The following is a 15,136-nucleotide window of genomic DNA, read 5'->3' on the forward strand; positions in this document are numbered from 1 at the left end:
ATTACTTAATATATTATAAGATTATGTTGCCAAGAGTGTCTATAATACATTAAATGATTCCGTTAGAAGTCCAGAATAGTAGGGATTTTTTGGGGGGTATTTATATTTTGTAATAGCTGTTGTTTTATCAGTTATTGTAAAGTTATGGATTTTGGTCAGTTTTATGATCTAATAACAGTTTTGAAAATATTTGTATGTGTTTTGCAGTGAAAAGTGGCATTTTTAAATCAGTTTAATCTCCTAAAAAAGACTACGTTAATGCAGTGAATATGGTTAACATTTGTCAGTTTTATGACCTAAAAACAGTTGTTTGACTTTCTTTGATAAACTCTTTTTTTTTTTTTGCCAGCTCTCTACTCAGCTGTTTTACAGCAAACCAGGAGCAACTGCCATTGTGCCAGCCCACCCTGCCATCGGTGATGATGGTGAGGAAGATGATGACGATGTGTCAGGCCCAGACTATGTCCAACCAACCCTTAACCTAGACATTCAAGGCCTAAATGAGATGGGCCCCTCTTCTAAGAGGCGATGGATGCAACCTGCAATGCCAACATGGGGGGCATTGCAGGTTGACATGTTGGTCCACCTTTACCATACCCCCATGAAGTCAGGAGGGGGTGCCTGCGATTGTTCGCATACACCATTGATCTTAGCCTCTCAAATGCCTGGATCGTCTACAAGCAGGACTGCAAGGCCCTTGGTGTGAATGCGATGTCTCTGAAAGACTTCAGAATCAACGTGTTCATGAGTGCCAGTGGCCTAAGGTCACCCATAACTAGATCCCAGAGAAGCTCATCATCTTCATCTGACCATCTAACCACCAATGACTATAGTCCCCCTCCAGTCCGAGGACACTGCAGCCACACCCCAAATAAGGATCTGTCCCTCTTCCATGTCCCTGTCCATGCCAAACACCAGACCTGCAAGTTTTGCAGCTAAAAGGCAATATTGTGAGGTCAAATTTGTCTGAGGGGTCTGCAAGGTCCACCTCTGTCTGAAAGCTGAGCGTAACTGCTTCAAAGACTACCATCAGTAATGTAATGTTCCCTGCTGTCGTGGGATGTTACCTGGTATGCATTAAGTTAAATTAAGTTAATAAGTTGTTAAGTTATTAAGTTAAAAAGGTAATAAGTTAAAAAGCTAGTACATTACAAAGTTAATAAGTTAAATAAAAACTCTAATAAGCAACTATAATAGGCCAAGTACAAATACTGAAAATACACAAATTTTAGTGCACATGTTAAAACTAATGTTCTGAGTTGTATATTGCTACAAAACATGTATTTATTTCACTCTGTAAGTGTTTTGCATAATTGTTCTGATAGAAACACAGTTTGGAATATCTTTTACCATACCTTTTACCAGGTCAAGTGATTGTTTTAGGTAATTTCATTAATCGCAATATTTGGCATGAAAATATTTTTTTTTTCAAATGCAACAGAAGTAATGATGTCTTGTTCTGTCCTCCTAGAACACAGTTGGCTTAATTTTTTTATTTATTTCAAAGTATTTCAATGAGAGCTCTATAAAGGTTTAAGCTCTGAAGTCTGAAAGCTTGGAAAGTTTTTAATCCACATTACTGTGTCACTGAAAGCTAAATGCCATATTTTACAACTCAACCTCTCCTAAACAAACAAAACAAAGGAATAAAAAAAGGGAAAGAAGGAAAACTATGGATCTGATCCATATCTAATGAACAAACGTCAGGTTTGGAAATCGCATGGATCTTTAAATCAAGAACCTTCCATTTGGCATCTGCAACAGATCACAACCATTTTTGCCTTAAATGATGACTTATTTATCTATCCATCTTCAGCTTCATGATACCATTAATTATGAACAATTTTTTGAGTAACTCCACCTCACTTGAGGCAGAGACTAGCCCCATAGATCAATTAACCCCACAAACACGGTCAGCAACAAGCAACAGCTCTGAGGGAACTGATCTGGAAACAACCACAATCTTTCTCGTATATCTGATATTTAATGACAATGTCAAGGCTCAGAACAGTGGATCTGCAATAACAGCAAGGACATCTTAGGCAAGAACCTTTGCAGGAGAGAAACACAGGTTAGTGACCATGTTAATCTGACGGAGGATGATTATAAACGTGTGAGTCAATAACCTGGTTTAATGGTCCAGTCCGTGCAGAGAACGAGGTAGGAGCCAGCTGGTGGGCTGCCAACAAGTTGCTCCGGGCACTGCCCAGAGAGTCCCAGAGGCTGCAGTCCCGGAGGACAGAGAACAAGCAGGAGAACAAATCCGGACAGACGAAGGAATGCAGGATAATCCAGAAGGCAAAGCCAAAGCCGGAGTTGAGGACGGGCTCAGGATTCAGAACCAGGAGAACAGAAGTTCAAAGAGGTTCCAAAAGGGAAATCCAGGACGGCAAACAGCTCCAAGTTCAGCAAACATGCAGAATCCAGCAAGAGTCCAAAACGTGGTCAGGCAATCAGATCAGATGGGAAAAAGGCAGGCTCAGTGGTTGAGAGGCAGAACAGGTCAGGATCAGGTAATCAGAAACACTAAGGTAACACTAGAACACTCTCACCACTGATGAATAGAAGCAAGCTGGTTAAATAGAAGCAGGAGCAGGTGGATCAGATGAACGTTAAAGAGAAACTGGGTGGAGTTGGGCAGGTGAATTAAATGAGTAGTCCAGCCAGTCATCAGCACGAAAATAATGATAGACTGTCAAGGAAATGTGAATGACTCAGTTCACCCTCACTACTAATTTGGCTTTACGCCATATTATGTTATGCCATCAGCACCAGACACAAGTCACCAATACATGGTGATCCTAGTGGTGGCCTTCAATATCCAACACATAAGACTGCAGGTTTGGTGATAGCATGAGTTAAATAGCAATATTTGGCTGAATGTCACATGATACTGACAATACTCAATGTTTACTCTCAGCCTAAACATGGTGTTCATTAGAGACAACCCGGTGCTAGCAGAGAAATCAAAAATAAAAGACAATTTTGATCAAACATTAGAAGGCTTTTCCTTCATAACACTCTTTTTTTTCTCCAAATAGGGGACTTAGAATAGTTTTTTTTTTATTGATGAGCATCTGGATTTAAGGACTGGCCACCAGACAAGCTTCAGAAATCCCAGCGGTTTGTCAGATGTTCAGTGAATACAATTGAATCCATAAAAATAACTTTCTTTGCACATTTGGTGGAGAAATAACAGCAGATATCAGATGACATCTGATACGATGATGTGGCTCAAAGGTGTCTGTGGTTTGTGAATATTCAGGAGGTGGGAGGTGCAAACACTTGTCTTTGGGAATCAATGTTAATGGGGAAATGTCACTTCAGATTGTTTCACAGTTAAAGCTTTTGAGAGCTTCTGCTGTGGACAGTTTGTCCCATTTATGCTAAATGCAGATTACTCTGCTGAATATAGCAAAGTCCAAAGAAACAATAAGACATTTGAATATTGGCTTAATCCCATTTGATGGAGTCTGTAGTGTTTCAGGGTACAATGAATGATGTTTTTATCCACTGACCCAAGTTCCAGCAAACACTGAGAGCTAAGGGAACACGGAAAGTTTAACCAGGAAAGAAAAGGGTTTCTGCAGAGGATTAACACAATGAACTAAACAAAACATGTATAAATTCAATTTTTTTTTTTTTTAAGATTAAATCTAGTTTGTTTTCATAGTATTCTCTATATTTAAAATGATAATGAACATAATCAGACAAGCGTTTTTTCATAAGATAAAATGTACAAACTAAAATAATTACATGCATCCATCTTTTCCCATTTAGTCCGTCAGAGTTGTGGTGGGGACGGTGCCTGCGGTCTATTGGTTAGAGGCAGGGTACACTCTGGACAGGTCACCAGTAAGTCACAGGGTAACACTGCAGGAAAACCACTAATGCACAGGGAGAAGATGCAAACTCTTTGCAGAAAGACTCTGACAATATTTATTTAATATCCATTAAAGAGATAGGTAAAAATATTGTTATTTGAAAGCAACATGTGTTTGTACCACAGAAATTAAAGTCATACATGTGTTGATGCATCTTGGTTTAATCAAAAATGAAACATATGGAGTCCATACATGGTTGTAGTGTAACAAAACATTTTTTTGAATGACTAAAAATGTTAACAAATGCAGCTCAGTTATGAATCCTAAAGACATAAGACATAAAAAAAATTATTTTGTGTTACGAACAATTGCTAGTAACTCCCAACACACAATAGATTATATAAAAAGGCTGGGTGACAAAACAAGGATCTTTTGAAAGATGTTATTCTATTGCAGCAAAGCAAAAGGAGAGGAAATGACAAAATCTGTTTTTTTTTTACATCACACTAATGATTGCTTTACGTGTATGAAAGTAATTGTGCGTAAGAGTACAAAAAATGTATTAACAAGTTGAATAACAGATTGGGCATTAACTCTAAGCGTGGTGGTGGCAGGATGCTCCTGTGGTGATGTTTTTGAACTGCAAAGTCTGGGAAGTTGATTAGAACTAAAGCAATGTTATTTAGATGCTAAATACAGACCATTTGCAGATGAACAGACATAGAAATGTTACAGGTGGTATAGTAGGCGCTTTTCAGGGGGTATAAAGGCGGAAGCTGTGAGCATTTCTGGGAAGGTGTCAGTTTCTGTGGGACGCCAGGACGCATCTTGGTTCCACACATGTTAGACATTTATCAAAAATGTGGGTGAGTGTTTTTAAAGAGGGCGGGTTATATGGACGTTTTATAAGGACAAATACACATTTTAATTATTTGTTTCTTTGTTAAGAGGCCCTGTGGGTTCTTTGGTCCAGGCTGTTTTAAGGTAATTAAAGCTAGACATTGATTGCATTTTTTATAATTTGGTGTTTTCTGTTAGTTTACAGAGATAGTTTTTCTTGCTCCTGCTGCCCTGAGGTTTATGTTTTTTTTTAGTTTTTTTTTTTAGTTAGTCCGACCCTGTTTCTGTTGGGATCTGGAGAAGTTCCACCTGTCTCCAGCAGAGTTCGCTGTGGATCCTCTTGAGCTGAGCCTTCGACACACCTGAGGCGCATCTCATCATCAGGAGGATCCTCCACCATATAAGCAGCCTTCAGACCTTGTCTCAACGCTGCAGTGTTTATCCAGTTTGGTTAGCACCTGAGCCTCACTACCTCTGTGAAATCTTTGTTGCTTTAAGTCTCCTAGTTGGATTCTAATTTCCTTTTGTCTCTGCTTACCAAGGGCGTAGGTTTGATTTGAACTTTGGTAGGGACACTATTGGTCGGGTGTCATTGGTGCTGCAATATGCATGCCCTTTTTTATGCTCGATGTGAGCATCCGTACTGATAAGACGAATTCATTGTTAAAAGAGAAAAGCATCATTTTGCTACATTAATAAAAATTTTATAAGCACTATACTCATTAGATGCTGTTTATCAATGTTTGAAGTATCACTGGCTCTGATGAATGTGGAATTAGGACTGTTTTCCACTTTGTAAATGGTTTCATTTGCATGACTAATAGAAAAGGTAAATACAGTATTTTCTTTTGAAGATATACAATTGTGCAGAGTTAAACCCCACTCTTATATTTTACCTACTATGCTCTCTCTGTATCCAGCAAAATAATACATTCAATAAAATATTAACTTCACTATAAAAGTTGAACATCTGGGCTGTAGTTACTCTGTATAGCCCATTTTATGTATTTTATCTAGGGCTGAAAAAATGAATCGTATTAATTGATTATTTCAATAATCGTCAACTAATTTAGTATGTGATTAATCATTAACTGGTAAATGGAGACTATAAAACATAATATAAATGTAAAATAAATGTCCCTTTCCCCTATAGAACAATCAACTTAGATCAGTAATTATACCAAAATTGTAAAAATACAATATATATATATATATATATATATATATATATATATATATATATATATATATATATATATATATATATATATATATATATATATATATATATATATATATATATATGTATATATATATATATAAGATTTTAAAAAAAATTTGTCTGTCAATATTCTCCATCCAGAACTCCTCATTTGGAGATATTTTAGTTTCACCTGGTTTATTTAGACATCACCTGAAGCACTGAAGGGCCAGCTGCTTCACCTACAAGCTGCCCTGCATCATTATTACTGGATATCTGTGTTTCCTATAATCATATAATGTATAAGTGCAATTTTAATAGTAAAGGATTAAATGTAACACAACCTTTTATCATTGTCCTATATTGCTTACTGTCTGACTGTTTAAATAGCTCCTTACTGTATGTCTATTTTCTTTTTTAGTGGAATCATCTACGAACACAACACTAAGAATGAGCCTAATTGTACCGTATTCAAATATAAAATAATTTTTAACAATTATAAAAGACAATATAACACTATCTTATCTGTAATTTAACATTATCCAAAATAAACAGCCAGATTCCAGCATTTTTACCAGACATTAATGTTTGTACTAATTTACTTATAGACTGTGTGGAAATCTATGTAAGATAAAATCAATGTTTATATTCTTCCTTTTTTTGTTCTTGTCTTTATCCTATTTCTAGAAGTATAAATAGTCAATAAAATAGAACTATTATTATGTGGAACCCTAATTATGCTTTTTAAATGAAAAACAGCAGATGTTTAGGCCCCATTTCTTGTTGTTGTACTCTATAAGAGAAATAACACCTGCTAATAATTATACCTGAACTTTCTCAAAGAGTCATAAAAAATGAAAACAGTAATAGCAACTAAATATTGGTAAAAAGGAAATCCTCACATTTTCTTTTTTAGTTGGCTGTGGATAAGAATCAGAAATGTTGATGGCTTACAGCCTTTATTTGCCCATTTTGTGTCTTCAGAACTCCTGGCTGACTCAGAATATTTCGCTTTATAAAAGAAAAAAAAAGGTTTTTGTTTTTTAGTGTACATGATATTCATTTTTTTTAATTGGGACTAGTTTTGTAGCCTAATATTTATTGTAGTAACCGCAGCATTCTAGTGTGAATAAATTTTCAATTTTGTGCTCCAAGCACGCCAGGACTAGAAAACAGCCAATCAGAGAGAGAGGAGGCGGAACCTAAGGCAGAACAACCAATGAGAGTGGAGTTAAACAGCGCAGCACAGTTCCATGCGCTGCTGCGTGAAAGGGACAGGAGAGACCAGGCAGAGGAGCAGCGAGAGGAAAAGAAGCCACTGCTGCAACAACTACTGCTGTAAATTATAAACATGTTGCTCACATCCAATTATTGGTAGGGACAATTAGGTCGGTTCAAAATTTTGGTAGGGACATGTCCCTATGGTCCCTATGCAAACCTACGCCCATGCTGCTTACAGGAAACCTGTTTTTGTCTTGTAAGCTCTGGATGAGCTTAACCTGCCGAGCCTGCCCTCTGAGCCAAACCTGAAGACCTTCCTCTGGATCCCCATGCTGCTCTGGATTAAGAGCTGGAAAACCAAGGTCTGTCCAAACGCTAGATGCAAGACGCTGAAGCTGACTTTGAACTCTGCTGAATCAAACAGTCTCCGGACCCAACAGTGCCTCTCTCAGAGCCAAACCCGGCTCCTCAAGGTAGATCTCTGAAGATTGCAATTCCACATTTATCAGCTACGTGGCTAACTGAACTGTCATCCCTACAGTCTCCTGTGAACCTGTCCTCCAGACGTGAACCAGTTTCCAGATCCATTTCCATGTGCTTATGTCAATAAACTCATTTAAACCTTTTCTCTGTTTCCCGTGGTGTTCTGCATATTGGGCCTCTCTGAACCAATCATGACAGTTTCGTGTCTTTGGTCCCATTGTTCACTTATGAGGGCAGAATAACTGTTAGATTTTTTTCTTCTTATCTTTTTTCCATTTTTTTTGCATGTTCTCCCTGAGCATGCGTGGGTTCTCTCTGGGTACTCCGGCTTCCTCCTACAGTCCAAAAACATGACTGTTAGGTTAATTGGCTTCTCTAAATTCTGCTTAGGTGTGAGTGTATACGTGAATGGTTGTTTGTCCTGTGTGTCTCGGTGTTGTCCTGTGATGGACTGGCAACCTGTCCAGGGTGTACCCCGCCTCTCACCCGTAGACAGCTGGAGATAGGCACCAGCACCCCTCACGATCCCACTTGGGAGTAAGGGTGATAGAAAATGGATGAATGGATGGATCTTTTTTCCATTTATTAGTTTGTTTTTTCCTTGGTCACTCTCCCAAGCATAATGTGAGCTGGTAGACTATATTATATCTGATCTGGTTGTTTGCAGTGTTCAATGGCGATTGTGTGCAGTGTTTGTTTTTCACCTGATTGCTGTGAAGCGTTATATAAGTGTGCAACTTTCTTGTTCTGGTTATGCGGGTTTGTTCGCCATCCACCAATGTCAGAGTGTAAATATAATTTTTTCTATCTTAGGTCATCAGCATTGTAGAAAGAGAAGAAAAGGATCTTTTGTTTAATAAAGAACATGTACTTTTTTCGACTGAGCTTGTCTCTTTACTCGGGTTGTTACAGAAGGAAATTTGTGTAATATTTCAAAAGACTGAAACGTTCTTTTTTAATCTGTAATGCACTAGAATGATTAATCTTTATTGAATTACTTTACTCAGCCTTTCTCTTTGTCTTTTTGCTGCACCCTTGAAAACACAAGCTGCAGGTCCTCATGAATATGAAGACGAGGAGCAAAACCACAGAGAGGAAGAAGGTTAGAACATCCAGGCTGTGATACTGGAACCAAGTGAGCTCATGGGCCTGGGCCCTCAGCTGCTTTGCTCCTTTGTTTCTCACTGTGTATTCGATCCAGAAAACCGCCTCGTCCAGAGGATTAATGGGTCTATCATGGTGGATTTTTGACAGTCGTCTCATGTTTTCTTTGAAGCTGTGGGCAGAATTGAAACAAATGAAGGAACACATTTGGTAGGGTAAGATTAGCTGTTATAGTTCTCACTATAAAGAGTTATTATAGAATAAGCTGGAATAGCTGGAAAAATCTATTGATGAAACAGAGCCATCTATTGGTGTTTAATCTTACTACTTACACTTTATATTAATACAGATCATGTAGACTTACGATACATCATTGATGACAGTACTGACAGCATCTCTCAGGCTCTCGGCTGTTATTTTGTTTAGTTTTACTGTAACTGCAGCTCCTTTAGCCTCCATGTGCACCATGTTGTCTGGCTGGTCACTAAACAATGGGATCCCCACCATGGGAACGGCGTGGTAGATGGCCTCATAGATCCCGATTGTTCCGCCATGAGTAATGAAAGCTTTTGTTTTAGGATGACCTGATAGGAACCAAAGTTAAGTAGCCAAGTCGTTATTAGAAATCACGACTATGTAGGTTTTCTAAACAGGTATCTCTGATGTTTTAATGTATGTACAAAGTGGCAATCCAGTGAACTATGAGGAAAAAAAACCCACAACAGCAGTACAGTAAATCAGTGTCTGCCTGAATTGAGAGCTTTTTGTTATATATTCTAGTTTGGTGTGATGTTTATTTCCCTTCATGCTTTCCTAAAAGGAGGCTGACACTTAATGTTCCTCACCTAGCAGGTCATTTTGTGGAATCCAGTCGTAAATTCTTGTGTTTGAACCCAGAGTTTTCGGTTTCTCTCCACTGTATCGCCACACCACCTACAACCATAAAACAGGAAAACTTTTTTACTAATGTGAGTTAGTACACTACACAAACTGGTTAAACAACCAATATAATGAACATTTATGTATATTGCACTATGAAATGACATGACTACAAAAAGCTGCCTGGGATGAGATCATAAAATAGGAATTAAAGGACACAAGTCATCAAGAGGGCAAATAAAATCAATAAAAAGGAATATGCATCAATAATTATATTAGCCAATGCCTGGCAATATAGATCTTTAAATGTTTCTACCTTTAAGGAAACAAACTAAATTACTTGATCTAATCTAATCTAATCTAATCAAATTGTGTATTTAGGAGCAGTAAGTAAGAAATAATATGTTATAAGATAATATGTCATAAGATTAGACAGATGCACTAATTCATGATCATTCACTGCTTTGAATATAGGCAAAGAACCTAATAAAGAATAACTATGTCATTAAATGGGAATCACAGAAGTCTAAATCCAAATGCAAGCATATTTTTTGTTTTTTCTTTTTGTTTTGTTTTTTTATAGCCAACCATGTGAGTTTAATTATAACTCTTAACTAAAAGAAGGATTTTACAAGGGAACCCAGAGTTAGATGGGGTGGATATGACATGTTGTTTCTGGAGATCATTGATAATCTAAAGGGAATATTTTAACTAAAGTTAATCTGAGATGATTCTTGGAGATTTTCTGACCTTTTGGGGAATGTGAGCGAGGGCCGACGCTATCATGGTCGTCGTCTCTGTGGTCAGGTTCTTGACCTTAGATCCTAGTGAAAAGACCACGATCCCAGCATCTCCAGAGCTTTGGACGAATCTTTCCATATCCTCCAAAACAGGATTTTTTTTTCATAGTCAGTGATTCATCAAACAGTTTTCTTTTTTTACCTCAGACTTGTGAAATCTTCATTTTCTGTTTATTTACATCAGGACTTATATCAGGGGAATCGTTTTTCCTACCTTTGGCAAAGGTTTAGCTGGTCTGCAGTGCATCCCTCCGACAAATTTAAAGTTGGGGAGAAATGGACGAGGAAAATCAAAATCCCAGTAGGTTCTCAGAAGCCAGATGTCTGTCTTACCCATAATCTTACAGGCACTGACAGGTGTACCTGATCCAAACATGCTCATAGATTATTTCTACAAACTTATTTAAAACTGATTATAGTGTGATAATTGTTATCTTGGATTCTGAACAAACTCACCTTTGATGCTGGAATAGTATTTATCCAGTTCTTTTAACATAAAGTTCTGTACAATGATATCCTGCAGAGTGTAGAAGAGAACGTTCCACAATCTCTCTGAAAAGTCCATCTTGTCTGTGAGTTTGCTCAGAGCTCCAGGGACAAAAGAAGGTGGAGCAGGTAGCTGACCACACATCCTTTCCCAGTTATGAGCTAAGGAAAACCGCAAAGAAAAAACAAGAGGGATCCCCAAAATATAAGCAATGAGGTCACTGCCAGGGTAGATTGGATCAGCAAAAAGGAGGTCGTACTTTCCCTTCCTCAGCTTCTCCATCATGTGCTCTGATTTTACCACTCCATCCAAGAATTTCAGGAAAAAACTCATGTTAGTCCTCATAAAACTGACAAATCTGTTGTAAATCTGATAGTAGCTCATGTGATCCACATCGTACATGGAGAACTGAAGGAACTCCTCATTAAGCTTCCGTTTCCATTCCATTGAGACAGAGATGTTAAAGTGTTCGTACTGGAATCCAGAGGGTTCGGTGCTCTTCATGATCGTAGATGCGTTTGGTGCTAAAACTGTCACCTGATGTCCTCTAGCGACCAGTGTCTCCAAAATCGGCTTCATATTAATCCAGTTACTTCCATCGGTATACCACACCAAAATATTCCCTCCATTTGTTCTGTTTGCTGCATAAAGAAGCAGCAGGACAAACAGATGCAGCTCCATTGTAGTATAAATGTTGATGTAAAAGAAGAAGTAGAATTTCAGCTGTAAGAGACCAACCTGAAGCCTTTGTCGTGGGTAAAATACTTTTAGCTGCAGGGATCACGGACAGCATCCCTGGGAAAGGATGACCTCAGATCTGTGGGTTTGTACATTAATGTGTCATAGAAGGAAGTTGGCTGTATATGTGTAACCATTCTGTTTAATGATTTCCATGGTGATTAGTTTTGAGTCATTCAACCAAGTAGTGGATTCGTTTTTTACCAGATTCCAGTTTTAATACAACTTCCTGTTCATCAGTTTAGTTATTCCTGTAAATATCACCTTTTGTCAATAATTCAACCAATTATATTTATGGATTCAGACCTCAACAACCACCAAGTGATCAGTGCATTGTGGCGAGAATATCTAAAAGAAATAGAATCAAACTCACAAAAAGAATAAAATAAAAGTGAAAGCATAACATTAAAAAGTATTAGGACATCAGAGTACTACTACTGTATGTAAGATAGTAACTTCTGAGTTCATACTCAGAATGAATGTGGTCTAAAACAGAAAATAAATACGTAACTTTGCCTTCCATGTTTGTGAGCAAGTTTCTCTGCTTCAGTTGACTGAATTTCTATAACTTCTATATTATCCTCAAAGTATTTAGGTAATATGTTTACAATTTCATCAGGCCCTAGCTTTACGTAATCCACTCCTAAATGTATATCACACTTGTTGTTGTCTCCTGCTTCATCTGGGACCATGTTGTGGGGGCATCAGTGCAAACTCCCAGACTTCCCTCTTTGCAGACACCTCCTCCTGCTGAGGGAAGCCTGAGGCGTTTCAAAGCCAGCAAAGAGACATAGTCTTTCCAGTGTGTCCTGGGTCGTCCCCTGGGCCTCCTTCTGGTAGGACGTTCCTGGTGGGATCACCCTCGAGGAGGCGACCTGGGCAAGGGCGTAGGTTTGATCTCAACTGTGTTAGGGACACTATTGGTCTTAAGTTTGTGGAGATAACAACATCCAAAACATGAAAAGTAACTTGAACCTAACTTGATTTCCACACGTTAAAGCTGGACTGTAAATGTCATGATCGCAGCGGTAGCTTATCTAATTACTCAGTTCATTCACCTGTGGTTGCCTCCCCGCTCTCTAATTATCATTGATCTTATTCACCTGCTTCCTCTGCTATATATATGGTTGAGCCAAGCTATCAGGGCCAGATTAATTATTCGTCTATTCTTTGTTTATTCGTGTTATGTTTTCGTGTCAGTTATTTATATTTGTTTCATGAGAGTTAAGTTCCTGGTTCATATTCTGAGTCTTGGAGGCCAGTGGATTGATAGGTTTTGTGTTTGTCTCCTGTCTCCTGGTCATATCACGGCTCTTGTCTGCTGAGTCCTCAGGGTTTTGGCTCGGCGTGCGGGGGGAGAACAGGTTCTGGTCCTTCTCCACGAATCCCTCAGGGTTTTGGCTCGGAATACGGGAAAGGTCAGTTTTAATCCCCGTAAGCCTGACTCCAAGGTGGAGCCCGGTTTAAAGTTCGGCATTTATCCTGTTACCAAGTCTTGTCTATGTTCCTCTCTAACACTGAGCCTGCCTGTCTCCATCTGAGCATGTCTGTCTGAGCTCGCTGCTGGACTCATAGAACTCTGAACCTGCTTGAACGCTCTAAGGATTCCTGGATTCCATCTGTTCCTGTTTGGATTGGAACCCCTGTTTGGGCTCCTGGATCGCGGAACTGTCCGGTTCTGAACTGTTTGTTTGACCTGGATCAGTCTCCTGCCTGCTCACTGGCGTTGCTGCATTGGGGACACTCTGGGCGGCTCTTGACTGTATCTCGTTTGGCTATCCATCGATTGGATCCTGCCTTCCTCGGAGAGGATGGACTGAACTGTTAAACTATTTCATGGTCACTTACCTGTGTTTCTCCCTCTAGAGTGTCAGTGATTGGGCGGTGCCCCGTCCCCCTTCTGCAGCCTCTCCGTTACGCTTATTCTAAGCAGCCCGAGTTCCGTTCTGTTTTATTATTTTTCTGTTGTTAAATGAGTTAAATGAGTTGAAACTTCCCCTTGTCCAACTTGCCTTAAATACTGGGTACATCTTTCCTGGTTTATGACAGTAAATACACTATTCACTGTATTCTATTTCATCTAAACATTGTTTTTATACTCTATAAAAGAAATGAAACCTGCTTTTATAGCTGAACTGCCTCAAAGGGTCATCAAAAAAAGAAAACTGTAATAGCAACGAAGTATTGATAAAAGGGACACCCTGGCACTTTCTTTTTTAGTTGGCTGTGTCTTAGATTTTTGATAGTTTACAGTCTTGCTTGTCCATTTTTATACAATCCTGCCTGCTCAGAATATTCAGTTTTATAAAAGAAGATGTTTTTCTTGATAAAATGTATTATACTTCAGAATTAAATATTACTTTAAGATGCTAACAATGGTTACTTACATTTCTCAAGTTAAATAAATTAAAAACTTTCTTCAATTTAAAGCTTTTGTCTGTTTTAGCATAGATAATATTTAGTTTTTAATTGCGACTAGTTTCGTAGCCCAATATTAATTGTAGTAACCGCGTTTTTGTAGACTTAGTGATAAAACAAGAGCGTTGCGTTTTCACTCATCTCTCTTCACCACAACAGACCTGTGAATCCTCTGCGTTATAGCAGCAGCCACACTGATCCTCGATCAATACTTAAACTCCTCCACTTGAGGCAGGAATTCTCCTTATCAATGTAAATGTATGTTTAAGTCTCAAATCTTCAGCAGCTTCTGATGGGTTATGTTTCAGGATTGACTCATACTTGGCTCTATCCATCTCCAATCAGCCAGTCAAAATGATCACCCTCAACCCTACAGTGTTGATTGGGTTGTAGCTCCAAGGAGTTAACAAAGCCCTTTCTGTCTGTATGCCAACTCATTGTTAATGTTGAGGATGCCTGGGTCTAAGGTGTTAAAGGCTGAGCTGAAGTCTACAAACAGGATCCTGGCATATATCAGATGGTTTTAGAGGAAGAGGGTGAGGTGTAATCCTAATTTGACTGCATAGTCCAGCAGGTGGCAAGTGATGTGCTTCAAATCCACTCACTCGTCACTGTTACAGGTCAGATAGCTCCACTATCAGCCATCTAACGGTGGCTGATAGTGGAGCATTTGAAGATGGAGGAAAGCTATCAGAGCTCCAGGGACTGGCTGATGATCTGAGTGAAGATGAGGGGCACTGGTCTGCACCTATAAATATAATAAACTTTTGTGTTTGAAACTGCAGCCACTTAGAAACTGTTGTTGTAGTCTCAACCTTTTTCCCCTCCAAAGCTACAGATATGTACCAGTAGGTATGAGAAGCTGATTTATAGAAATGTCTGAGGTGCGGAAGGGTCCATCTCTTAGATTATAAAGGTGGTTTGATTTTCGTAGAATCCATTTTCTTTGGAAAATGTCCCTCTCGGTTGTTTGAGCATTAGCCCAAAGTGCCCAGCATATGAAGCTTGGAACTTTGTCCCTCCTCATTAACATTTTAGATTTCCTTTTAACCCCGGATTCTGGAGCAGCTGGAAAAACTATCGGTATTTGAATACAGAATATACCGGTAATCAAAATTCAATTAAGTGAGTGAATCCGTTC

At 38.7% G+C, this 15,136-nt stretch overlaps 1 protein-coding gene across 1 annotated transcript; it reads right to left on the minus strand.

Moving 5' to 3' along the window:
- Positions 1-8,568: 8,568 nt before the first annotated feature.
- LOC119793000 (UDP-glucuronosyltransferase 2A2-like) lies at positions 8,569-11,610 on the minus strand. Its single transcript, XM_038299907.1, has 6 exons — positions 10,809-11,610; positions 10,567-10,715; positions 10,303-10,434; positions 9,519-9,606; positions 9,038-9,257; positions 8,569-8,845 (listed from the first exon to the last, which is right to left on the minus strand). The coding sequence occupies exons 1-6, from the start codon at positions 11,518-11,520 to the stop codon at positions 8,569-8,571; spliced, it is 1,578 nt and encodes a 525-aa protein (XP_038155835.1). The 5' UTR covers positions 11,521-11,610.
- Between the last annotated feature and the right edge of the window lie 3,526 nt (positions 11,611-15,136).

The sequence above is a fragment of the Cyprinodon tularosa genome, unplaced genomic scaffold (genome assembly GCF_016077235.1).
Source record: "Cyprinodon tularosa strain WSP-4 unplaced genomic scaffold, ASM1607723v1 ctg112, whole genome shotgun sequence".
Classification (NCBI taxonomy): Eukaryota; Metazoa; Chordata; class Actinopteri; order Cyprinodontiformes; family Cyprinodontidae; genus Cyprinodon; species Cyprinodon tularosa.